The sequence below is a fragment of the Bufo gargarizans genome, chromosome 1 (genome assembly GCF_014858855.1).
Source record: "Bufo gargarizans isolate SCDJY-AF-19 chromosome 1, ASM1485885v1, whole genome shotgun sequence".
In the NCBI taxonomy this organism is placed as follows: Eukaryota; Metazoa; Chordata; class Amphibia; order Anura; family Bufonidae; genus Bufo; species Bufo gargarizans.
This window is the reverse complement of record NC_058080.1, coordinates 378,863,214-378,891,177: the sequence shown is the minus strand read 5'-3', so window position 1 is coordinate 378,891,177 and position 27,964 is coordinate 378,863,214. Positions and strand designations below refer to the sequence as shown.

At 43.7% G+C, this 27,964-nt stretch overlaps 1 protein-coding gene across 1 annotated transcript in view; it reads right to left on the bottom strand.

Moving 5' to 3' along the window:
• Positions 1–27,964, bottom strand: part of INSR (insulin receptor) — a 140,589-nt gene that overhangs the window by 84,664 nt on the left and 27,961 nt on the right. Inside the window, exon 2 of the mRNA XM_044270099.1 lies at positions 11,188–11,739. Coding sequence (XP_044126034.1) covers positions 11,188–11,739 — 552 coding nt within the window. The remainder of the gene's footprint in view (positions 1–11,187; positions 11,740–27,964) is intronic.

Below are 27,964 nucleotides of genomic sequence, written 5' to 3'. Positions count from 1 at the left end.
CACAAGAATTAATGGAAAATAGAGATCCAATTTCAAAATTTCACTTTTTTTGGCAGATTTTCAATTTTAATATTTTTTTTACTTTTACAAAGGAAGGGTTAACAGCCAAACAAAACTCAATATTTATGGCCCCGATTCTGTAGTTTACAGAAACACCCCATACGTGGTCGTAAACTGCTGTATGGGCACATGGCAGGGCGCAGAAGGAAAGGAATGCCATACGGTTTTTGGAAGGCAGATTTTGCTGGACTGTTTTTTTTTTTTTACACCATGTCCCATTTGAAGCCCCCCTGATGAACCCATAGATTAGAAACTCCATAAAAGTGACCCCATCTAAGAAACTACACCCCTCAAAGTATTCAAAACTGATTTTACAAACGTCGTTAACCCTTTAGGTGTTCCACAAGAATTAATGGAAAATAGAGATACAATTTCAAAATTTCACTTTTTGGGCAGATTTTTCCATTTTAGTAATTCTTTTCCAGTTACAAAGCAAGGGTTAACAGCCAAACAAAACTCATTATTTATGGCCCCGATTCTGTAGTTTACAGAAACACCCCATATGTGGTCGTAAACTGCTGTACGGGCACACGGCAGGGCGCAGAAGGAAAAGAATGCCATTCGATTTTTGGAAGGCAGATTTTGCTGGACTGTTTTTTTGACACCATGTCCCATTTGAAGCCCCCCTGACGCACCCCTAAAGTAGAAACTCCCAAAAAAAAAAAAAAGGCCCCATTTTAGAAACTACGGGATAGGGTGGCAGTATTGTTGGTACTAGTTTAGGGTACATATGATTTTTGGTTGCTCTATATTACACTTTTTGTGAGGCAAGATAACAAGAAATAGCTGTTTTGGCACAGTTTTTATTTTTTGTTATTTACAACATTCATCTGACAGGTTAGATCATGTGATATTTTTATAGACCAGGTTTTCACGGATGTGTACACTTTTTTTATTTTTATTTATGTAAGTTTTGCACAATGATTTCTTTATTTTTATGAAAAAATCATGTTTTAGTGTTTCCATAGTCTGAGAGCCATAATTTTCCGTTTTTGGGCGATTACCTTGGGTAGGGTATGATTTTTGTGGGATGAGATGACGGTTTTATTGGCACTTTTTTGGGGTGCGTGACTTTTTGATCGCTTGCTATTACACTTTTTGTGATGTAAGGGCTCTTTCACACTTGCGTTCTTTTCTTCCGGCATAGAGTTCCGTTGTCGGGGCTCTATGCCGGAAGAATCCTGATCAGGATTATCCCCATGCATTCTGAATGGAGAGAAATCCGTTCCGGATACATCAGGATGTCTTCAGTTCAGGACCGGAACGTTTTTTGGCCGGAGAAAATACAGCAGCATGCTGCGCTTTTTGCTCCAGCCAAAAATCCCGAACACTTGCCGCAAGGCCGGATCCGGAATTAATGCCCATTGAAAAGCATTAATCCGGATCCGGCCTTAAGCTAAACGTCGGTTCGGCGCATTACCGGATCCGACGTTTCGCTTTTTCTGAATGGTTACCATGGCTGCCAGGACGCAAAAGTCCTGTTTGCCATGGTAAAGTGTAGTGGGGAGCGGGGGAGCAGCATACTTACCGTCCGTGCGGCTCCCGGGGCGCTCCAGAGTGACGTCAGGGTGCCCCACGCGCATGGATGACGTGGTCGCATGGATCACATCATCCATGCGCATGGGGCACTCTGACGTCATTCTGGAGCGCCCCGGGAGCCGCACGGGCGGTAAGTATACTGCTCTCCCACTCCCCACTACTACTATGGCAACCAGGACTTTAATGGCGTCCTGGCTGCCATAGTAACACTGAACGCATTTTAAAGACGGATCAGTCTTCAAATGCTTTCAGTTCACTCGCGGTGTTACAGATCCGGCGGGCACTTCCGGCAAATGGAGTACACGACGGATCCGGACAACGCAAGTGTGAAAGAGCCCTTAGGTGACAAAAAATGGTTTATTTAGCACAGTTTTTATTTTTTATCGTGTTCATCTGAGGGGTTAGGTCATGTGATATTTTTATAGAGCCGGTCGATACGAACGCGGCGATACCAAATATGCATACTTTTTTAAATTTTTTTATTTATGTAAGCTTTGCACAATAATATCATTTTTGAAACAAAAAAAAAAAAAACATGTTTTAGTGTCTCCATATTCTGAGAGCCATAGTTTTTTCAGTTTTTGGGCGATTATCTTAGGTAGGGTCTCCTTTTTTGCAGGATGAGATGACGGTTTTATTGGCACTATTTTGGGGTGCATATGACTTTTTGCTCACTTGCCATTACACTTTTTGTGATGTAAGGTGACAAAGTTTTACACAATAACAGGTTTAAAAAAATAAATTAAAAAATTATGTTTTAGTGTCTCCATATTTTGAGCCATATTTTTTTTTTTTTTGGGCGATTGTCTTAAGTAGGGGCTCATTTTTTGCAGGATGAGGTGACGGTTAGATTGGTACTATTTTGGTGGGCAAATGCCTTTTTGATCGCTTGCTGATGTACTTTTTGTGATGTAAGGTGACAAAAAAAATGGTTTATTTAGCCGTTTTTATTTTTTACGATGTTCATCTGAGGGGTTAGGTCATATGATATGTTTATAGAGCCGGTCGATACGGACATGGAAATACCTAATATGTATACTTTTTGTCTCACTTTGGGGCTTGAACTTTTGGGGGTATATTCCTTTACAATGCATTCCAATACTTCTGTATTAGAACGCATTGGCTGTATGAGTAATACTGTGTGTATTACTCATACAGCTTCCGAGGCTGGATCTCACAGGCTCTTCACTGGAAGGAAGCACAGATGCCTCAGGAAGTCATTGCGCTGCCTTCCATGGCATCGGGTCCCCCACACAGCCCCATGGGGACCCGATGGCACTCTGCCCGCACAATAAAAATCCGCAAACCGCAGGTCTGAATTGACCTGCGGTTTGCGGCGATCGCCGGTGATCGGAACTATAGATGACATACCGGTACGTCATGGGTCCCTATGGGTTTAAAGGCGTTATAGACGAGGAGGAAAAATGTTATCCTGAACGATCGCAAATTCATCCACAGCTCTGAGAGTCCCAGCAACCTTCATATGGGGTATGTTCAAATGTTTGTCGTCTATGGCATATCCGGAATGTATTTACAAGAGGATCCGAAGCAGAAATCAGAGCCCGACATTTGGATTTCTGCCATTGATGTGCAGCAAATCAGTGGATTTGTTGCATTAAGGGCTGTTTCACACGAGCGGATGCCGTGCGTGACATCCGCTCCGTGAATGACAGCCAAGACTCAATACGAACTGCAGGAGCACGGAGCATTAACATGATTGATAATGCTCCGTGCCCCTCTGTGATCTCTTTACTACGAAATCACAGTGACAACTTCTTGCAGATTGTAGGATTTCTTTAAGGGTAGCTTCACACAGAGGAGGATCTGAGGCAGGTTTTTGTGGATCCAGCAAGAACAAGTAGAAGTTCTCTTCTTTATATCTCCGATTCCTTTTGAATCCACTTCTGAGTTCTTCCAAAACAACTCAGTGTGCGCCTACCCTTACAGCAGATAAAGATTTCCAGAGAAAGTGAATAAGGTACAAAAGCCTTAATTTACTCTACACTGGATGTGGATTGTTAGTGGATGGGATGCAGACGTCCGAATCTGTGCCGACAATCCTCATCAAATCTGAAATGTCTGCAAGGGTCCTAAAAGTGCCCCACTCACGTGCACATGTGTTTCATGAATGTTTCTACTCCGCAGATACAGATGAGCGGCTGATGTATATGTTGCCGCTGATTTTTCTGGGGAGGTAAAAATGGAGTGGACAGTTAAGCCATCTGTATTTCTAGTGGGATTAATGGTGATTTTCAGTGCAGATTCATATGGGGGGGATCTTTGAGATTACCTGGAAAATCTGACTAGACCTATATGCGGAGCGAAGGCAGGGATCAGAAGCCTACGGAAACACTCGGAAGGGCGTCTGTGGGCTTTCAGGTCTGTTCCTCCGCACTGCAAAAGACAGGACATGTCCTATCTTTGGCCTTATCTTGTGGACCCCTTCAGGTCAATAAGTCTGCATCTACAGCATGGAGTGCACATGGCCACTGCCTGTGTATTGCGGACTGCTATTGGCAGTCTGGCGCATGGAGCCCTTACGTTCGTGGGTATGAGCCCTTATGCCACTGGGGTTGTTCTTTCTGTTAAAAGAGGTACTGGCAAACAGGCTGTAATGGAAGTGCCTGTTCACACCTGCAACAGAATAGTGTAATGTGCTGCAATATTAAAATAAAAAGGGACTATGATTGTCCTCACTGGTCTCCTTGTCTAAAAAGTCAATCACAAGTCACTTTCATCCAGTTTTTAACAACTAAGGCCCCTTGCAAATGAGCCTGTCCGGATTAGGTCCGGATGCATTGCGGCAAACCCGCGCAAGTAAGTATGCAATTGCAGTTAGTTTTGACTGTGATTGCATTCCGTTGTTCAGTTTATCGCGTGAGTGCAATTCTTCAATACAGAAAATAATAGCATTCTTTAATACAGAATAATTAGTACAAGGTCAATTGAGGGTTAATAAATAAATAAATTAACTCCCCTCCTCCAATTGATCGCGTAACTGCCGGTCTCCTGTTCTTTCTTCAGGACCTGTCAAAGGACCTGTGGTGACGTCAATGAGCTCATCAGATAGTCCAATCACATGGTCCATCACCACGGTGATGGACCATGTGATGTGACATCACCATAGGTCCTTTAGCCGGCAGCTCATGATTAAAGAAATAAGAACAGATCGGCAACTACGTGATCAAGAGGAGGAGGGGAGTTAATTTTAATTTTTTTTTTTTTTAACCCTCAATTGACCTACAACTAAGCATTCTGTATTAAAGAATGCTACCATTTTTCCTTATAACTATGTTATGAGGGAAAATAATACAGTGATTAGACTGTCATCTTAGCAACCATGCGTGAAAATTGCACCACATCCGCACTTGCTTGCGGATGCTTGCAATTTTCACGCAGCCCCTTTCACATCTATGGGGCCTGCGTTGCGTGATAAACGTACAATATAGAGCATGCTGCGATTTTCACGCAACACACAAGTGATGCGTGAAAATCACAGCTCATGTGCACAGCCCCATAGAAATGAATGGGTCCGGATTCAGTGCGGGTGCAATGCGTTCACCTCACGCATTGCACCCGCGCGGAAATCTCGCCCATGGTAAAGGGACTTTTAATTCTCTGCCTGTCTGAAACAACAAAAAAAACTTTTTTTTATTTTTATTTCAGAAGTGTAGAGCCGCTGTGTATTATTTTTTTAGCATTTATCATATTAGCGGTGTGAAAAAGGCCTTTGGGTACAGCCAGACATAGCGTAAATGCTGTGGATTTTCCCCAGAACTGCATGAGGAAAAACTGCAGCATTTACAGCAGGAGCGAAGTCTATGAGAATTTTTCAAATCTCATCTACATGCGGCAGATTTGGTCACCAGCATTTAGAGAGCAGCCACATGGGCCATAGACACAATGGACAGGAGCGGACCCCACTGACTTCTATAGGAGAGTTATCAAGGTGACCTGTGCAGAGGTCAGGAGGGAGGAGATAAGCTGTCACCTGTCGCCTATTGTGAATGGTGGATCCTGTGTTATCTGTCATTCTAATCCAGCCTGTAATGAGGAGATGATTCTTGAAAAGTGATATGTACAAACCAAGAAGTGACACCTTGGGCTTAGCAGCCAGTGCGAACACTGCAGGATTTTTGAGAAAAAAAATAAATATATATGTGTGTATCGATATGGGGGAAATAAAAAAAATAAATAAAAAATGTTTAAACATAGAACTTGGATCATGCACGCTGCTGCAGACGTTCACTGAAGCAGGAAAAAAAATATATATATAACATGGGGTGTTTGCAAGTGGTACTGGATGCCTTATGTCCCGAATATCGACGGTGTCTAGCAGACCCCAATGACTTACAATGCAGTCTGTTTAAATCTGCAGCATGCCCTCAAATTAGACTGAATTTTTTCTGCAGTGTGCAATTTTTTTATTATTATTTTTTTTTACAACCCCATTCACTGGCAATTATACTTTATTGCAGATTGTCAGTGCAGTTCCTGTTGAACTTTGATTATGGCTTTTTGTGTAATATCTCCCCCCAACACCTAACAAACAAAAAAAAAAAGTAAAAATTGAAAGCATATCCCCTGCTTAGTTAAAACATTTTGTTCCCAAAGGTGTAGTGCTTAAATAGGAAGTCATTAATAGGATATCACAAAACCCAAACAGGAAGCGGAGACGGCACCCACTACACAGCTGAACTTTACTATATTTAAAGGCTCCGGTTTCCTGCAGAGTGGCGTAGATATGAAGAAGTTCATCTGTCCTAAAGGAACAATATCCACCACAGGCTATCATTCCTGTGGGATACAAACTAAATCCCACACCCTATCCATTCACACATCCGTGGAATGGGTCCACATCCGTTACGCAATATCTGGAATGGGTGCGGACCCATTCATTCTCAATGGGGCAGGAATTGATGCGGGGAGCACACTATGTGCTCTCCGCCGGAACAGCCTGCCGGAGAAGGCTGCTGCTAGTGTGAAACTAGCCTTAGTGATAAATCTTGGTCAACATGATTTATAAAAAATATAAAATAATTATGAATTTCTCTGCTTTTAAGACAAATAGTGATACCTCACAAAATGGTTATTAACACATGTCTAATTTATGATGGCATAATTTTGTTAATTAAATTTAAAAAAATTTAAGACGTAAGAACTTAAAAAAAAAATTCTGTTCTAAAGTGACTTTGTGGGGCTTGAATAATAACAACCACCCCAAAAATTACCCCATTTTAGAAACTACACCCATCTAACTCTACAGGTTTTCAAGAAACCCCTCAAATTTGGTTGTAAACTGCTGTATGGGCACACCGCAAGGTTCAGAAGGTTTAGCAGGAATGGTTCGGAAGATTTAGCAGGAATGGTTTTTCGGCGCCATGTCTCATTTGAAGAGACCCTAAAGTACCCCTACAGTGGAAACCCCCAAAAAGTGGGGGGGGAAGGAGGATTCTGGGTGTTGTAGTTTCAGAACATCTGGAGTGCTGGAGGTTGCTGATCCCTACTTTAAGGGGTGTAGTAAGCATTTTGACACAGCAGGTGTTTCATAGAATTTAGAAACCGAAACTGGCACTGAAAATTAAAATTGACAATTTTTTCAGTAAAATGTTGCTTTAGCCCCAGATTTTTCCATTTTCACAAAAGGGTAACAGGAGAAAAAGAGCACCTCAATTTGTTACACATTTTCTTCTGAATACGTCAACACCCCATATGTGGTCATAAACTGTTCTATGGGCACACCGCAGGACTCAGAAGGTAAGGAGCGCCCATATGGCTTTTGGAGAGCAGATTTTTCTGGAATGGTTTTAGAGTGCCATGTCGCATTTAAAGACACCCTGAGTTTTCACTAGATTTAAACCCACCAAAAAGTGACCCCATTTCAGAAAATACACTTCTCAAAGAATTTATTGAGGGGTGTAGCAAGTGCTTTGATCTCCATTTTAGCTGTGAAAATGAAGAATCACATTTATTCTAATAAAATGTTGCCTTAGATTTAGCATTTTCACAAGAGGTTAAGCTACTTTCACACTTGCATTCAGGGTTCCGCTTGTGAGTTCCGTTTGAAGGCTCTCACAAGCGGCCCGAACGGATCCGTCCAGCCCCAATGCATTCTGAGTGGATGCGGATCCGCTCAGAATGCATCAGTATGGCTCTGTTTGGCCTCCATTCCGCTCAGAAGGCGGACACCTGAACGCTGCTTGCAGCGTTTTCGTGTCCGCCTGGCCGTGCGGAGCCAAACTGATCCGTCCAGACTTACAATGTAAGTCAATGGGGACGGATCCGTTTGACGTTGACACAATATGGCGCAATTTCAAACGGATCCGTCCCCCATTGACTTTCAATGTAAAGTCTGGACGGATCCCATCGTTTGCATTATAGGAGCAGATCCGTCTGTGCAGATACCAGACGGATCCGCTCCGAACGCAAGTGTGAAAGTAGCCTAACACAAGAAAAATGTGCCCCACAATTTGTTACTCATTTTATCCTGAATACAGCAACACCCCATATGTGCTTGTATACTGCTATGTGGGCACACTGCAAGGTTCAGAAGAGAAAGAGCAGGATATGCATTTGAGGCCTCATTTGGTGATTTACACAGCAGTGGCTAGCAACTGTACAGACCCCAAGAAGTGAACCATTTTAGAAATCACACCCCTCAAAGGATTTATCAATGGGTGTAGGTAGCATTTTGACCCAACAGATGTTTTGCAAATATTCACAACAGACGGTGCAAAGTGAATATTGCAATTTTTCTACAGATATGGCATTTCAGTCCTTAATATATTGTGCCCAGCTTGTGCAATCTGAGACACACCATGCCTTTAAGAAAATGTTAGGCGGGTTCTACTGGGCACTGAAATGTCAGAAATGTGGACATAAACTGCTGCTTGGGTGTACTGCAGAGTTCAGAAGGGAAAGATCACCCTTTGGCTCTTGCAGTGCATATTTTGATGGATTGGTTTACAGGCGTCATGATGCTATTGAACAGTCCCCTGACTTGTTTTATTTTTTAACACTTTACTTTTGTCCCGCTTGGAGACTTCAAATTTTGGGTATTTGCTCCCTTTTATAATGCATTATAATACATGGGGGAGATGTAAAGAAAAAAACTGGCTTAGTTGCCCAAAGCATTCAGATTCCACCTTTCATTTTCAAATGGAGCTGTGAGAAATGAAAGGTGGAATCTGGTTGCTATGGGCAACTAAGCCAGTTCAACTTTACACCAGTTTAAATGTCCTCCATAGAGTACTATAAAGCATTTTGACTGTTACCATTACATCTGGGGGCTGGGCCTCATAGGCCGGCGGGAGTGGAGTAGATTTTTACTCCAGGTGCACTTACTGACATAGGATGCGCCTAATTTATGACAAGACTCAAAAGGGCTAATAAGCCCAAAATAATCCCTCTATTGAGCCCAACTAGAGAAGTTTAAAACTTTGACGTCAAGGAGGTGGTCCCATCAGTGATTGACAGCTATCTCTGTATGCACAGTCATGGGGCTGTCAATCACTGACAGGACCACCAACATGGCTTCAAAGCCCAGAATGAAAAGGAATTTAAAGGGAATCGGTCATCAACTTTATTCTGATTGTACTGAGGGCAGTATAAAGTAGTGACAGAAATGCTGATGTCATTGGTGTGTCACTCATCAGCTAAAAGTAAGTGGTTGCTGAGAACCAGCATCATAATCATTGCAGCCCAGGCCTGGAAAAGAGTCCTGGCCACCTGAGAAGAGTCATGGTTATCCATGAGCTCCTGCTCTCCTGCCCACCTGCTGATGACTGACAGTCTAATACCTAGTTTTCTAGATTGGCAGGAGAGCAGGAGATGATGAATAACCAGGACTCTTCTCAGGTAGATTTGACTCTTTTCACGGCCTGGGCTGCAGTGATTATGATGCTGGTTCTCAGCGATCACTTACTTTTAGCTGATGTGTGACACACCGCTGACATAAGCATTTCTGTCACTACTTTATACTGCCCTCAGTGAGGTCGGCATAATGTTGATGACAGGTTCCCTTTAAATGTACAATTTTTTTTTTTACTGAATCTTCCCTCATAAAACTATATATCAGCCTGCTCAGCTCCTCCTGCTCTATAACACACTGCCTGCAGCTCAGACACCATGTTCAACGTGACAGGCTCCCTTTAAACAAGACACTGGTTACAAAAAAATTTGATGATTTTCAGCTGATGCAAATCTGCTCTACTGGTAGGAATACTTATGGCTCATGTTAGGGGTGTTATGATATATTTGCACACTCAAATCATACAATTTTCCAATAGACATGTATTTCTACATACATACCTTTCTTAAATCAGGTAGATGACCCCTACATGCAGAAGAATGGTACAGCCCATGTATCAGTACTATGTAATGCATCCATTGTCAAACTGAAATGACATTAGTCATGTGACACTTTACACCCTGACATACATGTGCTAGGTCAACACACGGGACACACTCATGTGATAAGTAAATAGGACTAGTGGTGGAATCATTACTTTTATAGTAGTTATTGCACTAACTACATTATTGTGTGCCTATATGTAGCGATTTCTAAACTGGCTGCCTGTCTCTAAGTGATGTTATCACTTTGTTAATAAAGTTTGGTATACCAAACAGCAAACAGAGATCTGCTTCTACACTGACAGATATGAGGTGCTGCTTCAGGTAGTAGTACTGTATATAGTGTATATGTTCTGCTTCCTCAATACACTACTGTTCACCTGTTAGATACCTGGGCAGTTAAAGTGGTTGTCTCATCTCGCCGTTACTGAGGAGAGATGAGACACAGTTCCGACCGCCTCCTGACCAGGAGACAGCAGAGTGATCCGGCGCTCTGCTGTTTCAGTAGTTCCCATTGCCTTTCATTAGAGCTACTCAAACAGTGTAGCACAACAAGCTATGCTGTTTCTGAGTTAGGTAGACAGCAAAGCTTTCTGTGATACACAGTTTCTGTAGCTCTCATGGACGGCAATGAGAGCTACTGAAACAGCGGAGTGCCGGAGAAGTCTGCTGTCTCCTGGCCGGGAGGTGGTTGGAGCGGTGGCTTGTCTCGGCTTTGTAAAGGCGAAATGAGACAACCCCTTTAACTGTAAGCCAGGTCACATGATACTCCTGAGGGCACAGGATGACTCACATGACTGACACCATGTTTAGTCCTATCTAGCTCTCCTACGGATGCATTTTACAGGACTAAATGGGCTGTACCATTTTTTTTTTTCCCCTTAGGGAGAGGCAAAAGCATGGATATAATAAAAGGTCTGCAAGCAACATTTTAAAATAGATGCAAGTTAGAAAATAGTTAGACAACCTATTGTCTAAAGAAAAAAAATATGTACCGTAATCATTAAAACCGGAATACCCCCTTTAACCATAACTAGTAAAATTCTTTATGCATTGAGAAATATATCTTTGTAGGTATCCGTTTCTCGATTAGCATTTCTATTACTAAGCAAACTGGAAGGCTCCCCATGCTGTGGGCCAACTAGCCATAAGGACCGGCCTACACAGCTAAACAAGGAGCAGAAAAGCAACATCAGCGCACCAACAGTCCTGCTAAGAAAGGAAGTAAGATCTTACTTTTCTGACAGTGATCCTGCGTCCAGCACCGCGCACCAAAGACTGAATTTATGACTGTAGACGGGCAGCTGTTCTTTCCCTTTAAAACACCTGGACAGGAATCCCCACATTCCTCCTTGTTATCTTTATTAAGATGGATGTAGTTGTCCTCAACAGAGTCCAGAATCTTCGACCAGTCAATGGTGGAGAGGTAACAGAGTTCATTGTTCTTTTCAATCCTGACAGAGCCCCTGCTTATATGCATGAGGCTGGGCAGCCCGATCTCCTTCAGATGAACCATCTCAAAAATAACAAGGGCATAGTTGAAAAAGAGTCGCGTTCCACGGATGACAGTGAGATTTGGAAAAAGATCTTTGAGGCTTTCCAGGCCGTAAACGCGAAAGAGAAGGAGGTAGTCCGTTATCATGGTAAGTTTGGGAAAACTCAACCCTTTAAAGTTTTCGCGTTGGCTGGTGAACATAAGCAAAATTTGCAGATGGCCTTCAATTACAGTGCAGTCCTCCAGCTCATCAAATCTCGTCAGGTTATTCCGGATATCCATACTGGGACAAACTGGGGAGCAGGAGACAAGGGAACAAGTTAAAAAACGTACACATGCAAATGACGCAACATACAAAAATAAGAGAAATACCTAACAATACAACACATGTTTTGGAGGTATTTAAGCATCTGCATATACCTCCTGCCAATCAGGGTGCTCGGGCGGTTGCGGCTTTCGCTTCAAAATTACCTGTGCGCTACCTCCTTTGCAGCGGCGGGGCAGTGTATGGAAATTACAACTGCTCGCCCCATTCACTTGAATGAGATGATCAGTTGGAATTACACTGCGCCGTCTCGAAGACAAAGCGCATGTAATCTTGAAGAAATACCCAGCAGAAATGTTACTGGGGAAAAAAAAAATATTATAATAAATATCACCTAAACAAGCTATGTTGGTGTACCTGCAGGGTATGACTACTTTAGCATCAGGCCTGAAACATACCCAAAAATTCAAATGACCTACTATAATACTTCCTTATCACATTTACGGCCTCCATTTAACGTATATGCCAGGACGTATAAATTAAACCTGCGGCAGATACCATAGAGTGGCACCGTCACCCATAGGGTCCCACTGTAAAATGAAAACGTACACTTTTTCCCCCAGAATCCGATGTATGAAATAGCATAGCCTACACTTTTTCGATACGGTTTTTTATCTCTCTTTTAAGCTATAATGCTGTAGAAAGGCCAGATGGCGATTAAAGGGACAGACTTTTGGCCTCCGTCAGGCTAATGGAACCCTATGGACACGTTCTGCGTGTACATTGGGAGCTTTCCCAGCATATAAATATACATCACTGACGTGCTGTGAACACTGCCCATTGCCTGTCATGCTCGCACAGAACACATACAGCGAGAAGCCTTATTCAGATTACTCAGGCAGAAAGCATAGAGGCCTTTTACACTTTTCTGCTATAATGCATGCAATTAATGTGAAGCATATGAAAACTGGGAGTGTCAGGGTTAACCTAAGAAGTTCAGGAACAAGAGTCTCGTTCCAAGAATAAAGGAACAAACCAAACAGAGTCTTGGGTTTCGTTCCCACAAATGAGGGGGGCAGAGGGTGTCTGTTTTTCATAGATTTGCCACGTATTCTCATCAGCCTTTTGTTTTCTTACCACATTGTCCACAAACCTGTGTCACACTCTCAAAGAAACACCGCCCTCCATGTTAACGTTTATCGGAGTCGTCACTTTTGTCATGGAATTTCACAAGGGCTTTTGACAAAGTCCCTAGCTAGATGCAGACCTATACAGATTCTGCTGCATGTGTTCTATCTGCAGGAAAGCCTAACCTCCTTCAGGGATGCACATAGGGTCCCATTCCTTTCTGGAGGGACTAATAAAATGGGGACACTAGAGCAGTCATATGGGATTCGTTTCAAAGTAAAAGGGAGCAGAAAGTCAACGATGTAAAAGTTGAAGAGACTGATTTTTAAAGTTGAATTATTTATTTTATGCACTTATATAGCGCTACTATATTGTGCAGCGCTTTTCAGACATTAGCATCACTCTGTCCCCAATGGGGTTCACTATCTAAGGCCTCATGCACACGGCCGTATTGCATCTCGCATACAGCGGGTCCGGCCGCATGCACCTCGCACCACAAATGTGGACCCATGGGTCCGTAATCCGGAGCTGCGGTGTGGAGCGGCGGCACGGAACACCACAGAAGTACTACAGTGTGCTTCTGTGGCGTTTCTGTCTGTGCCTCCACAGCGCAAAAATTTTTTATAAAATATAGAACTTGTTCTATTTTTTTTTTACTGTACGGACAGATCACAGACCCATTCAAGTTGAATGGGTCTGCACCCGTCGCGGCTGCCGCACGGATGGGGCCCGTGCATTGGGGACCGCAAATTGCCCAAGTCGTTATCCCCTATCCCAGCAATAAGACCCCCACTGAGAACAGGGAGCGCAGCCCGTTGGACATGCGTGTGGCTGCTCTGTCCATTTCTATGGGATCTCCGGAGGTAGCGGAGCGCTATACTCCGCTATCTCCAGGACTCCCATAGAAATTAATGGAGCAGCCACTCGCATGTGCAAACAGCCTCTCTGTTCTTTTCAGGAGGCTGCAGGGGGTACAGGTAAAATCAGCCATCATTTATTATACATATGTCTCCCCAACTCTGACATTGTTCAGAAGACCTTCTGCTTGCTTTTACTTCTGGTTACTACATTTTGCACATAGTGGATGGAGAAGGACAAGAAAGGGCTTCCACATCCATGCAGCCGCTCCACAGAAAATAGGACATGTCTTATACGTCGAAGCAACATGGTTAACCTACGGACCAGCACCATTATGAGGTGTGCACGCAGCTGGTATCCGCGGTTTGCAGACTGGTCGTGAGAATGTCCCCTGTCTGCTTCCACATAATGGCTGCCATTTCTGACTGATTAGAGATCATTTAGATATGTTTTCGATGCCTCTATTAGTACCATTGTGATTTTCCTTCAGGGTTACTGGGCGATACAGGCGCACGGTTTTCAGACTGGTCTTTTCTGTATGGAATGGGGTCCCAGTGACTGACCACCACAGATCAAACCTTCATTACACAGTCAGTCAATGTCTTGTATTTTTGTAGTAGTAAAACCCTTTGAGCTGGCTGTATAATGTGCCCATCTTCCCCACTGCAGTGAGAATACGTTTTAAGACCTGCTGACATTACAGAGGACCTGTCCCCTCTCCTGACACATCTGTTTAATAACTACCTGTACCCCCCATGTAACAACAGTTCTGGAGCATCTCTTCTTATGCCTCTATGTTGTACCATTCCTCTATGCTTCCTAGTAAAAGTTTATAAATAAAGGTCCAGCTGGGCGTTACCAGTTGGGGTGTGTCCCTGGCCACACTGACTGGACAGTGCCACGCAGTGCAGGGACACGCCCCCCAACCTGTAACACCCAGCTGGACCTTTACTCAAACTTCTAGCAGGAATAATTGAGAAATGACACAGCGTTTAAGAATAAACGCTTATCATTTCATGTGGCATACATGAAAGGAGTGGTGACAGGTCCTCTTTGACAAAAATAAGCCTGCAACAAGCAAATCTCTAGGTTCCCAGCACATACATGATCATAGAAGTTAAACTGAAGGAACAAAACCACATCTCCTCCAACGGTTTTGTATTTCCATCACACCTGCAGAGCACGGTTACACAGCTACCGCAACAAGGACACGAGCGGCCTTAACCTTCCACTAGAAGAAACTTCTTACCGTACAGTAACATTACTGGAGGACTATACCGTAGACTGCATTTGTGGAAAATGCCATCCAATGTATTGTACTAGTTTGTGGTGTGCAGAATCCCATCCACAAATCCAAGCCAATTCCTCCACATATCACCATGCCCATGTATACACTACTAAAACATAACAATAGTAATAAATGAAATTATCAATAAACGAAAGGGTGTTCAAAAAACTGTTCCTGTCATCTCCATCTGTGTACAATTGGGGTGGGGGGGGTCACTGCCTGTCTTTTTTTTTTCTCTGTGCTGCCAAAGGAATCGCCTTATTTATAATGAGGTGTGAGCCTAATCCTAGATTAGGTGCACCTCTGGCAGTCTTTGCACCTGAAGTGAAAACTACACCGGCCCCAGTAAATTTGTCTTTGGACCTCAGTGTCCAGCCCCCGCCACCGCATTGGCGAGGATGGCGTAAAAACGGAAGTTTAAAAAGGCGGAAAAAAAATAAAAAAAAGTGACTATTTTACTCCAAAAACTGCTGTAAAAGTCTTCCCCTAATATGTCAGTGTACCACTGCTATAAAAAAATAAAAATAAATGGTATATATATCTCTCACTTTTTTTTTTTTTTTAAAGCAGACTATGGGTGACTGATTTTGCAGCCATCAGAGGCATCTTCTCGGCAGGGGTACCAGAAGTCACACCCTCACCAATGTGATATTGATGACCTATAGATAGGTCATCAGTACTTTAGTTCTGCAGAACCCCTGTAACATAAGGGAGGCCCCTTACAACGCCTGTGTCTCTCTAGTATTATACAGGGGTGCAGCCCCCCCCCTTCAAGAGTTCCAGGAGGGAAAAAAAATAAATAAGTTGTGGCACACCCCACTGTACGCCTTATGCCACCACATACTCCCCCATGGCACCCTACAGGTCTGTAATACACGAGCCCAGCAATCGCTGTAAAGGGAATAGTGAAGTCGTTTCAGAAGCCTAGACGGCCGTCCTTTAGATGTGGCTGGCACTACATGCGGAGCTTCTGTGTACATTACTACTGGTTTGTTTATTCTAAGAAGGGAAAAATGCACAAGTACACAGCGTTCCACCAAAACCAGACACCGCAGCACAGAAGCACAATGCTAGTACCAATGGTGAAAACGGAATAAACCGTGCTTTATCATGATACATGAATGATAGAACTGGATGGGAGAAAGATGGAGACACAGATGGAGTGTTTAGGGCTGATTCACAGCGGCCTTCTTCTGGTAAAAAGAAAGGAGCACTAATGTGTCTGTATGTCAGTCCGCAAAATAGCACAGCCTGCCGTAGACAGGGTACCGTTCTAACCATTTGCCTTAGGCCTCATGCACACGACCGTTCCGTTTTTTTCGGTCCGCAAACCACAGATTCGTAAAAGACAGAAGCCGCCCATGTGCCTTCCGCAATTTGCGGAATGGAACAGGCAGCGCATTGTAGAAATGCTTATTCTTGTCCGCAAAACAGACACGAATAGGACATTTTGGGCGGGCCTCGGAACAGAGCAATGGATGCGGACAGCACACGGGGTGCTGTCCGCATCTTTTGCAGCCCCATTGAAGTGAATGGGTCCGCATCCGAGCTGCAAAAACTGCGGCTCGGAGGCGGACCAAAACAACGGTCGTGTGCATGAAGCCTTACAGCCAGAACTAAGGAGGAGGAAGGATGTTGCCGAGACTCCAGAATAGGGCCAAGGTAAAGTAGGAGATGAAGTGAGGAAATTAGACATTTTTTTGTGCATTTTCTGTCTTTATGTGCCAATATCAGAATGCCTAAAAATCTAAATGGACAACTTTTTATTTATTTATTGTGAGGTCTTCTGTAAGCTCAGGGCAGCTGGACGCTATTCAAATGGATATACAAGAAAGTCTGCTACAGCAGGAGCGGTTCTCTGCAGTGGCTGGCTGCTCTGGCTAAAGATGCATTCATGTTGGTTGAACCAGATGATTTCAGTAGGACCAGAATAATGTATAGAGGTGTCCGGACCTCACCTAGAAAACTGCCATGGGGAGAAAGGATTGGGCTTGTTGGATTACATGAGCCTTTGTTGTGTTGGGAGTAGTGTTGAGCGAACTTGTGTTTGAAGTTTGGCGTCTAAAGTTCGGGTTCAGGTTATCAAAGTATCCCGTTATGGATTCTAAATTCAGTTATGGTCCGTGGTAGCGGAATCCATAACGGAATACTTTGATGACCCGAACTTTAGACGCCGAACCTAAAACACACGTTCGCTCAACTCTAGTTGGGAGTCAAACTACCAAAGGTGTCGGACACCGGCTTGCTCCCCTCTCATGCTATATGTGCATGTTTATGGAGGGTTTGGGAGGACCTGCACCCGTTATCAAAGGATCAAAGGTGTATGGAGTGGAGGAGCCCCATCTATAATGTACACATACTGTCATTTAATAGATGCAATTGGGTTCCAGCGAGCCTTGCCCTTCCATACAGCTCCCACTCCATACAGTAAGTTTTATGCGAATCGACTTTGGATGTTTCACCCGAAGTCGACTCGCTCAATACTAGTTACAAGGGACGCAACACAGACCTCACACAGTCATCCATTTTTTTTTTTATGGAGCTGTGTTTTGCAGACCACAAAATACATACAGTCATCTGCAGGAACGAAACGGAAACAGAAGAAAAATATTTTCATGTGCATGAGCCCTAATGCCTCATTCACACAGTCAGTATTTGGTCAGTTAAGCCTTAGGCCTCATTCACACGACCGTATGTGTTTTGCGGTCCACAAAAAAAAAAAAAAAAAACGGATGACGTCCGTATGGCATTCTTTTTTTTTTTTGTGCATCCATTGTAACCATGCCTATCCTTGTCCACAAAATGGACAAGAACAGGACACATTCTAGTTTTTTGCAGGACTACAGATCAGACATACGGATTCGGGTAGCACACGGTGGGCTGTCCGTATTTTTTGCGGACCCTTTGAAATGAATGGGTCTGCATCAACCCGGAAAAAAGAAAAAGAAAACGGAACGGACAAGGATACAAAATACGTTTTTGTGAATGTAGACTTATCCGTCACAAGAACCAAATAATGTAAGAAAAAAAAACGGCTGTTATTTTGAGCATCAGCTTTTGTGTCACTTCAGTCATAGATCAATTATTTTTGACGGGACAAAAAGTATTGCATGCAGGACTTTCTGCCGTCAAAATTAGTTCATCCCTGACAGAGCTGACACAAACTGATGCTCAAAATAACGGATCCGTTTAGTTTTTCTTCCTGTTCTTCTGACCGATTACATGAATGTAAAGCTTAAGGCTACTTTCACACTCGCGTTTGGTGCGGTCCGATCCGCACCGATTATGCAAACGCTTGTGTCCGTTAATAACGGATCTGTTTGCATTATTCTTAAAAAAAAAATAAAAAAGTCTAAGTCAAAACGGATCAGTCGTGACTTACATTGAAAGTCAATGGGGAACTGATCCGTTTTTAATTGCACCATATTGTGTCAGTGAAAAACTGATCTGTTCCCATTGACTTGCATCCGTTTGGCTCCGCATAGTCAGACTGTCACCAAAACACTGCAAGCTGCGTTTTAGTGACAGTCTATAAATACGCAACGGAGACCAAACGCAGCCAAATTGAAGCATCCTTATGTATTCAGAATGCTGATCCATTTTGGGCCGCTTGTGAGAGCCCTGAAACTGATCTCACAAGTGGACCCAGAAACGCCAGTGTGAAAGTAGCCTAACTGTGATATGAACTCGGCCTCAGTCCAGATTTCCATGTGATTTTCAAGTCTGTATAAAAAAAAAAAAGCATCCTTGTTTCATCCGTGAAGGATCAGTGTTTAGTCCGTGTGTCCGTTTTTACTCTGTGTGTCATCCAGAATTCACTGACGTTGCTGAAAAATAATTTCCAGAGCATCTCCTCTGTCTACAGTGAAAAATGGACACAGCATGGATGCCATCCACGTTGTGTCCGTGATTTTCAGGGACCCATAGACTTCAATGGGTGTGTTTGGTCGTCATCCCGGACCAAAGTAGCGCAAGTCTCCGTGATTTTTTATTTTTTTTGACTGCTTTACGGTCAGTAAATACTGATGTGTGAACACACATTCAAATGAGTGGGTACGTGTGTGGTCTGTAGAAAAATGGAAAAAGTGGACAAGGCCTAACACCCTTTTTCACCACTTTGTAAGAGAATGTCAAGTGGCCAGTAATTTCACATCCACAGGCGGCCACTTTTAATATCAAGCAATCTGTTGTGTTCCTCACACTGTAGAAAACCTACAACTCTCATATCAGCTAAATCCAGACAAAGCCCCGCATTTCCAAATCGTGTGACTGCATCCTGCATTTCAACCTAGCAAATGGGGCCAGAGGCGGACTAGGATAGTCTATTCTGGAAAAATACTAATCCAGGAACTTTAATATGAATCAGATCATCTTGGCATGTAGGTTTCTCCTACTGCAGGTGGCGACATCTGCAGCACCAGAACTGTGCTGTCACACCGCATCCTCAACAGTCTGGGTGCCAAACTGGAAATCGGTCAGCGTTCTCCCCTGCAGATTGTCTCCATATGACATGAGGCTAATCGCAAGAAACAGTAACCATTCGAATGCTGCCGATGTATTATGTGTTGAGCCCGCTGATCGAAATTCTGTAAAAAGAGTCCCAACCAGTTGAACAAAACGGAATTCACTATGTGGATAACCACCAGTAGATTCCCTCAAAACACAAAGTGTACATGAGATTTGTCTAACCACTTGCCCAGTATTTTATTTGTACATTGTGCTATAAAAATAAAAATAAAATTAAAATACTATTTTTCCTTGATGTAAAAACAAAGTTATGGCTTCCCAAGTACAAATTAAAAAAAAATACCTGCATGTAAACATGTCAAATAATAAATATATATAAATAAATAATGGGAGCAAAGAGGATGCAACTAGATAAAAGAAGAAAAAAAGAAAAAGGAGCATGAACTGTACGTAAATAGGGAGGGAGTGAATGTGTGGGTGGATGGCAGGAGTTGTTGGGGGGATGGGACTGGAGAAGCACACAACAACAGGTTTGCTACACAGAATGATAAAGTAAAATTTAACCCCATTTCCTTCTGGAAGAGGTGGGTGGTGAAGTTCTGCAAGGCTAACCGTTGACCTAGCTAGGCAGTCATTTATTTGGAAAAGAAGCCTGAAAATTAGAATAATATCCATACGTCATTTCTATTCATCTATTTTATTTTCACACCCCAGAAGCAGGAGAAAATCGTTCCATGCTTCACTCACTAGCAGGAGCCAATGGGCTACAACAATACTTTCAGACGCAGTTTTCGGTATCATATGATCACCACGTTTCCATCAGATCAGCACCCACTGCTGTTTATAATATAAAATGGGACTACAATACATAGCCCTAGTCTTAACCCAAATCCTACGTTGTATCAAAATAACAGTAATCCTGGAGTGTATGCTTAAAGCCATCTCCATACAGCAGAGCATATGAACATTGTGAATGAACAGATGATAACATACATACCATGTATCTGTACGCTACTAAGTGAATGTGTGCAGATAGACAGAACTAACGTATCCCATGTCTGAGATGCAGGAGGCAGGGAGAGCAGTGTGAAGCTACACGTTATAGAAATACACTGGAGAGTCAGTACACACAGATAGTACAGGCAGGAAGTGCGAGTCAGGAGGTTTATATAACTGCAGCTAATAAATCACTGTATATACACTGACCTACTATATACCTACACTCCTGGCCCTTTAGCTAGGGGAAACATTATATCTTCAGCAGAATTCTATGCCCACAGGCATAAACTGACGAACAAGGAGGAGGAGCCCAAGAGCTGCCAGGAGGCATTTGACAGGTGATGATGTCATCTTTTAGTTCACACAGAAAGAGGCTACTGGGAGAGTAATCTCTACCATCTACACTGGAAAATAAGCTCTGGGCTTGTAGCAAAACTTAAAACCACACTCCCATACCGAAAAGATTCAAAATGTATGGATGCAACCGAGCTGGGATAAAAAAAAAGTGCTCTGCTAGAATACTGGTTGCGAGTTTAGGCTACTTTCACACTAGCGTTTTTCTTTTCCAGCATAGAGTTCCGTCACAGGGGCTCTATACCGGAAAATAACTGATCAGGCATATCCCCATGCATTCTGAATGGAGAGCAATCTGTTCAGGATGCATAAGGATGTCTTCAGTTCAGTCATTTTGACTAATCAGGCAACAGAGAAAACTGTAGCATGCTACGGTTTTATCTCCGGCGAAAGAAACTGAAGACTTGCCTGAATGCCGGATCCAGCATTTTTTCCATAGGAATGTATTAGTGCCGAATCTGGCATTCAAAATACCAGAATGCCGGATCCGTCCTTCCGGTCTGCGCATGCGCAGACCTTTAAAAATGAGGGGGAAAAAAATACCGGATCCGTTTTGCCTGATGACACTGGAAAAAACGGATCCAGTATTGCAATGCATTTTTCTGACTGATCAGGTATTTTTCAAACTGATCAGGATCAATTCAGGCAACGGTACTGCCTGCCGGAATCCAACAACGCAAGTGTGAAAGTACCCTAACATTACATGCAACAAAAAAGTCTATTACTAATATCCTATATTAGTAAAATATCCTCAACATTTATAAAAATTAAACACATTTTTTTTTTTTTTTTGGGCAATACTATGCCACTGAAAATTAAATACATAATACTGCTACAAGGAGATGTTATCTCAAGGGTAATCCTCATTATATTAGTAAGTGTAGATTTCAGGTACGCATATGACAGCTCTACTCTCTTGACAGGCCGTAATAAAAATGACCACAAAAGAGCTCTGCTTTGATTTGTGAAATGTGGGGTGCTCCAATTGTCACCACACTCTCTGGTCAGAGTGATGGTCCGATAAGGTTCTCCCCTGCATACAAAAGTAGCATATATGGAGTAAGTTTAAAAATTATATTCGGAAAACCATCCAAATATTTTTTTTTTACATAATAATCACTTATAGGTTGTTAATACACGCTTAAATTTTTTTTTTAAATGGAAGTATCCCTTTAAAGGGAACCTGTCACCCAAAAATCGCCTATTAAGCTGTTTACAGTACCTTATAGTGCTGTATACTCGGTTCTTGATGCACTTTTTGTTCGTTTTCCCGCATGTCTGCTCATTCAGAAATCGTAGTTATATTCAGCTGCTGCCCCGTGCTGCAAGTCAGGCTTGAAGTCACGGGGGCAGCGGCCTCGGCGTCTTACATGGCCCTCTCCCCGCCCCCTGCCTCTGTGACTGACAGCCGAACTCCGAATCCGGGACCGCGCTCAACGGCCGCATGCGCAGTAAAGGGCGGCAGGAGCGCGGTCCCGGCTGCCGCGCGTACTACGCGCCGTCTTACTTTCGCCGCACTGCGCATGCGCCCGACATCCTGTATCAAACGCGCCCGCGCCCAGATGCCGGGCGCGGGCGCGTTTGATACAGGATGTCGGGCGCATGCGCAGTGCGGCGAAAGTAAGACGGCGCGTAGTACGCGCGGCAGCCGGGACCGCGCTCCTGCCGCCCTTTACTGCGCATGCGGCCGTTGAGCGCGGTCCCGGAATCGGATTTCGGCTGTCAGTCACAGAGGCAGGGGGCGGGGAGAGGGCCATGTAAGACGCCGAGGCCGCTGCCCCCGTGACTTCAAGCCTGACTTGCAGCACGGGGCAGCAGCTGAATATAACTACGATTTCTGAATGAGCAGACATGCGGGAAAACGAACAAAAAGTGCATCAAGAACCGAGTATACAGCACTATAAAGGTACTGTAAACAGCTTAATAGGCGATTTTTGGGTGACAGGTTCCCTTTAACTGTAATATCCCACAAGTGTTCCAGATTAGTTCAGTAACTGCAGTTGCATATTAAAAATCTGTCTGGCTCCTGAGTGCGACATATTTTATGCAATAATAACACTTCAGTGCCAGTTAGGAAAGCTTCAGTCCAGGTTACCCTGTCTGCTGGCAAGTATGAAGTTTGAGGGAAAAGAGCTATTCCAAAAATACAGCTTTTGCAGAACGGGACGCTATGAATACAGAGAAGCTCTGTACCTCAGTATATATCCTATGTAACGCTCACTATATGCAGTGTGTGTGGAACTTTCCAGCAGGATGAGCGCATGCCTCAGAGGCCTCACTAGTGAGAAGCCATCCTGATATCAAGGCTATACAGAAAAAGACATAGTAGGAATCTGTACATTTCTAATAAATTTGGTATACGTAGGGTTAATTAATATTTACATAGACATAGCCATGAATACATACATACATATATATATATATATATATATATTCCCAGCATGACATATGCTAGCTGTGATAGCAGGAAGAGTCCTTAACAGTTTTCTACGACACAGTTTTCACTCTGAATTGAGGATCCGCAAAACACAGATGCCGCCAGTGTGCATTCCGCAATTAACGGAGCGACCAGTATAGAAATGCCAATTCTTGTCCGCAAAATGGACAAGGTTAGGACATGTTCTATTTTTTGTGGGGCTTACCACTAGAGTTGTTGCGATACCAAAATTTTGATTCGGTTTCGATACCATAAAAAAAGTATTGCAATACTCAATATCATGCGAAAATAATAAAATACCACAAAAAGCCACGTGCATCCCGCATTTTATGGAACGTCTGGCCCATAATCGAACAATCCTATACTATTTTAGGGGGGACAAGGTGACTAAAAAAAATAAATAATGGGGAATCACGCAGTTTTTATTTATTTATTTTCTGTTACGGTTTTCACTGCATAGGAGATTTTTTTAATATTTTAGTAGTTTGGACTATTCGGACATGGCGATATGTTTATACATATGTAAAATTGGGAGTGATTTATACTTAATATTTATTTTTATCATTTTTTTTTAACTTTTTATTTAATAACTATTTCCCCCCTTAAGGGCTAGAACCTGGGATCTTTTCATCCCTTGTTCTATTCACCCCGATAGATCTCTATTAGGGTGAATAGGACCTCACACTCTCCCTGCTGCCCTGGCTTCAGTAGCATCCTGGCTGACATGGTAACCGAACAGAGCACCACGATTACACCGCTGGGGCTCTGATCACAACTGCCACTAATGAGAAGGAGGGGAGGGGACCCTGTGGCCACTGCCACCAATTACTCTAATATGGGGGGGGGGGGGGGGGTTGAGGGCACACTGCACCACCAATGATAATTAACATCTAATACAGAAGGCAGGTGCGGCGGCAGAATCACATAGCCTGCACCCGACCTCTATGACAGGGTGCTGTGATCTGCAGCTGTTAACCCCTCTGGTGCGGCACCCAGCTCCCTGTCACAGAGGTCAGGGGCAGGCTATGCGATTCTGCTGCCGCACCCGCCTCCTGTATCTGTATTAGACGTTAATTTTCATTGGTGGCGCAGTGCACCAGCCCCTCTCTCCTCATTGGCAGTGGCGGCACAGGGGGGAGAGACTGCTTCCTTCTCCCCTGTGCTGCTAAGGGAACAGCCCTCCATGTTCTCTGATACTAGGCTGCGCTTATCGATAAAAGGCAAATCCTGGTACCAAACTGATACCAGGACAAAAGTATTGATTGGGTACCAATATTTAGATACCCGCAACAACCCCAATTTACACCATTTGCCGTTTTCCTTTATCCCTTCAATGCTTGAATCCTACTTCTGGTTTGTCAAGCCACTGAAATGAATAGGCCTGCATCCAATCCGCTAAAAATGTAGATCGGTCGTGTGAATGGGGTCTTATATAGAATTCAACAAAGTTTGCACTGATGTCCTGTTCTCAAGCTAGGTCATCAATATCAGATCAGTGCAGATCTGACTCCTGACACCCTTGCTGATCAGCTGTTTGAAGGGGCAAGCCTATAGCATCAATGGAAGTCCATGATGCACTTCTTGCGCCTGTGGTTTGTAGCTGCGACCGCGTGAAGAAAGGACATGTTCTACCTTTGTGTGGTGTCCACTTACAATTTAGCTCCATTCAATCAGACTAAACTGTGAGCAGATCTGCAACATAAAAAAATAAATAAAGGGGGAGGGGGCAGAAACTGCCGAGATGGGGGTTTGTTTTTTGCCAGATGAGTCATTGTTACCAGGTGTTTTCATCCACGCACAGGGAGAAGCAGCAGGGCGGCGAGCCAGGTAAGTAGAATCAGTGAGGGGCCCAGGCGCCTGGGGGGGGGGGCCCATTTCCAGCCTTGGATAACCCCTTTAATGCCTTTTTCCGAGGGGATGAAAAAACCAGCAATTTCTTAATAGGATTTATTTTTTAATAAAAATTTTAACGGAAAAACAGATTTTAATTTTGCATATACTTTCTATTTTTCTGTACACTATTTTTTCTCATCTGGCCTCTTCGATCCTTGGATTGCTTCTATAATCCAGTGCATGTTGCTCACCTGCCCCAGAACCAGTGCGGAGCGCTGCATCGCTCCTCTCCTCCAGTCAGTCCAATCTCTTCTACAAGCTGCAAACTGGCACGTACCTATGAGGTCACTCTGAAGAGCTAAGTAAATCTTGCTCAGGCACCATGGGGCCACCCAAGTATTCATGTCAGTGTCTGACGTGCCCACTACAGCATCCAGTTACCCTGTTATGTCATTTAGCTATTCTGGTCACCAGTCCACAGCCACAACTGTACTACATCACTCAGCGATTCCAGTCATCAGGACACTGCTGCATTATTCTGCTCTTCACTGAACAATGCAATATCAACTCTTCCACATTAGGGTACGAACACAAGGCACGGTCATATCGTGGTTGTGACACGTCCACAGCGTAATTAAACTGTTTAATCGGTCTGCATCTTTAATGATCACATGGTATTGCAGGTACCGATTGGCCATTGATAGTGCAGACTGACTAAGGCTTCATTCACACGTCTATACAAGTGTATTACTGTACTGCGGCGGCGGCACAAAGGCCACGGCGTCACAGCAACCAATGACACTGTAGGCTCCTGCACTAAGCAGGATGCTAGTCCGGTATCTCATGGACAGTGTTCCACAGACGTGTGACTGAAGCCTGAACAACGTGGTCTTAATTAGTGTAATTAGAAGCAGCTACGACTGTGTGGTCGTACCCTTATGGGCTCTTTCACACGAGCAGATCCTGTGCGGGTAATCTGCTGCATGAAAGAGAGCCAAGCCCCGTTCTGGACAGCAGAGACACGGAGCATTAACATGATTGATAATGCTCTGTGCCTCTCTGTGACCTTTTTACTAAAATAAAATATATAAAAAAAATACAGTGAGATAAAGTGGTCACTGTGTTTTTGCTGTAAAAAGGTCACAGAGCATAATCAATCATGTTACTGCTCCGTGTCTCTGCTGTCCGGAACAGGGCTTGGCACTCTTTCACGCAGCAGATTACCTGCACGGCATCCGCTCGTGTGAAACAGCCCTCAGGGAGAGAATTATTAAAACTGGTGTAAGAAAAACTGACTAAGTTGCCCATAGCAACCAATCTGACTGGTTGCCATGGGCAAATAAGTTAGTTCACCTTTACACCAGTTTTATTAAATCTCTCCCTTAGGCTACATGCACACGACCGTTGTGTGTTTTGCGGTCCGCAAATTGCAGATCCGCAAAACACGGAGAGCGTCCGTGTGTGTTCCGCAATTTGCGGAACGGCAGGACAGCCATTGATATAACTGCCTAATCTTGTTTGCAAAACAGACAATAGGACAGGTTATATTTTTTTTGCGGACCACGGAACAGAGCAACGGATGGGGACAGCACACGGAGTTCTGGCCGCATCTTTTTTGGCCCCATTGAAGTGAATGGCTCTTCATCCGAACAGCAAAAACTGCGGCTCGGATGTGGACCAAAACAACAGCCGTGTGCATGAGGCCTTAGTCTTTTAATAAACTCTGCTTCATCTGCTCTCCAGCTCTGCTGCCCAAGTCTACAGCTGCTCTACACTAGCTCTTCCTCACACGTCTTCCTGCTGTACCGCTCCAGCATAGACTATCCATGTGGCTCAAGATCTGATCTTCCAGATAGTCGGGAGGAAAGCGGAGGAGAGCACTGCATATACATGCAGTGATCTCCTCCACAGTATGGGGAGGAACGATCCGTAGGCCATCGCTCATCTTCATACTGAATCATTGTTTGCCGGCAGCAGATTGTGTTTACTGCTGCTTGCTTCCAGCAAACGATAAATTGTGTGCACACAAACGATCGAGCATTTCGCTCATTGGATAATCGGCGTTCCAACTTTTGAACAGGCCTGAACACAGACGTGAAGCACTATAGGATGAACAATTGCGGTAGCGATCATTCATCCCCATTGAGATGTATGATTTCTGCACGTGAATGCAGCTGAACTCCATCACATTTATGGGGGCCTAAGCATATGTTCTCCATTAATGCTGGAAGCTTTTGCTGCCATATATGATACACGTGGTGCTCAGGGGAATGTGCACTGTCATTCCTTTACATAATAACCCTAAAACACTGTGCATATTAAGACTGTGTTGACTGTAATCTCTTCTCATTAGCGACTTTCAGCTCTTGTGTGATCGCTAGACCTGACTAAAAAATAATCTGAGGTTATTAAATAGCTGGATAAACTCCGCAACCCCTGTTCATGGGAGTTCTAGTTGCTGGCTACTGAAAAAGCCAAATCAATGCAGTGCACACTATGCACGCAAGTACTCAAAGTACTGTGCACCGCATGTAGTCCCTTTTCTACCTTTCACACATACACTGTAGCCTAATACGGCTCTCAGGAAAGGTCCTCATATTAATCTGGCCACTGAATACTGGATTCCACGTCGCAGTAAGTCATGACCTCATTGCACAAGTCCCACAAGCATCAAACACGAGATGCCTGCACACGTAACTGCACATGTATCATCTTACTGGTCCCCATGCTTGAGAGGGGGAAGCAGAAGGAAAGTTCAGCTATCCTATTCCTACTTGTCCCTGGAGAAAGAAAAGTGTGTGATCAATAAAGGGGTTTTCTGAGATGACCATTTATTACATAGTAAAAGTTAGTGTGATATGATCTTCTGAAAGCTGCTAGTACTGCCTG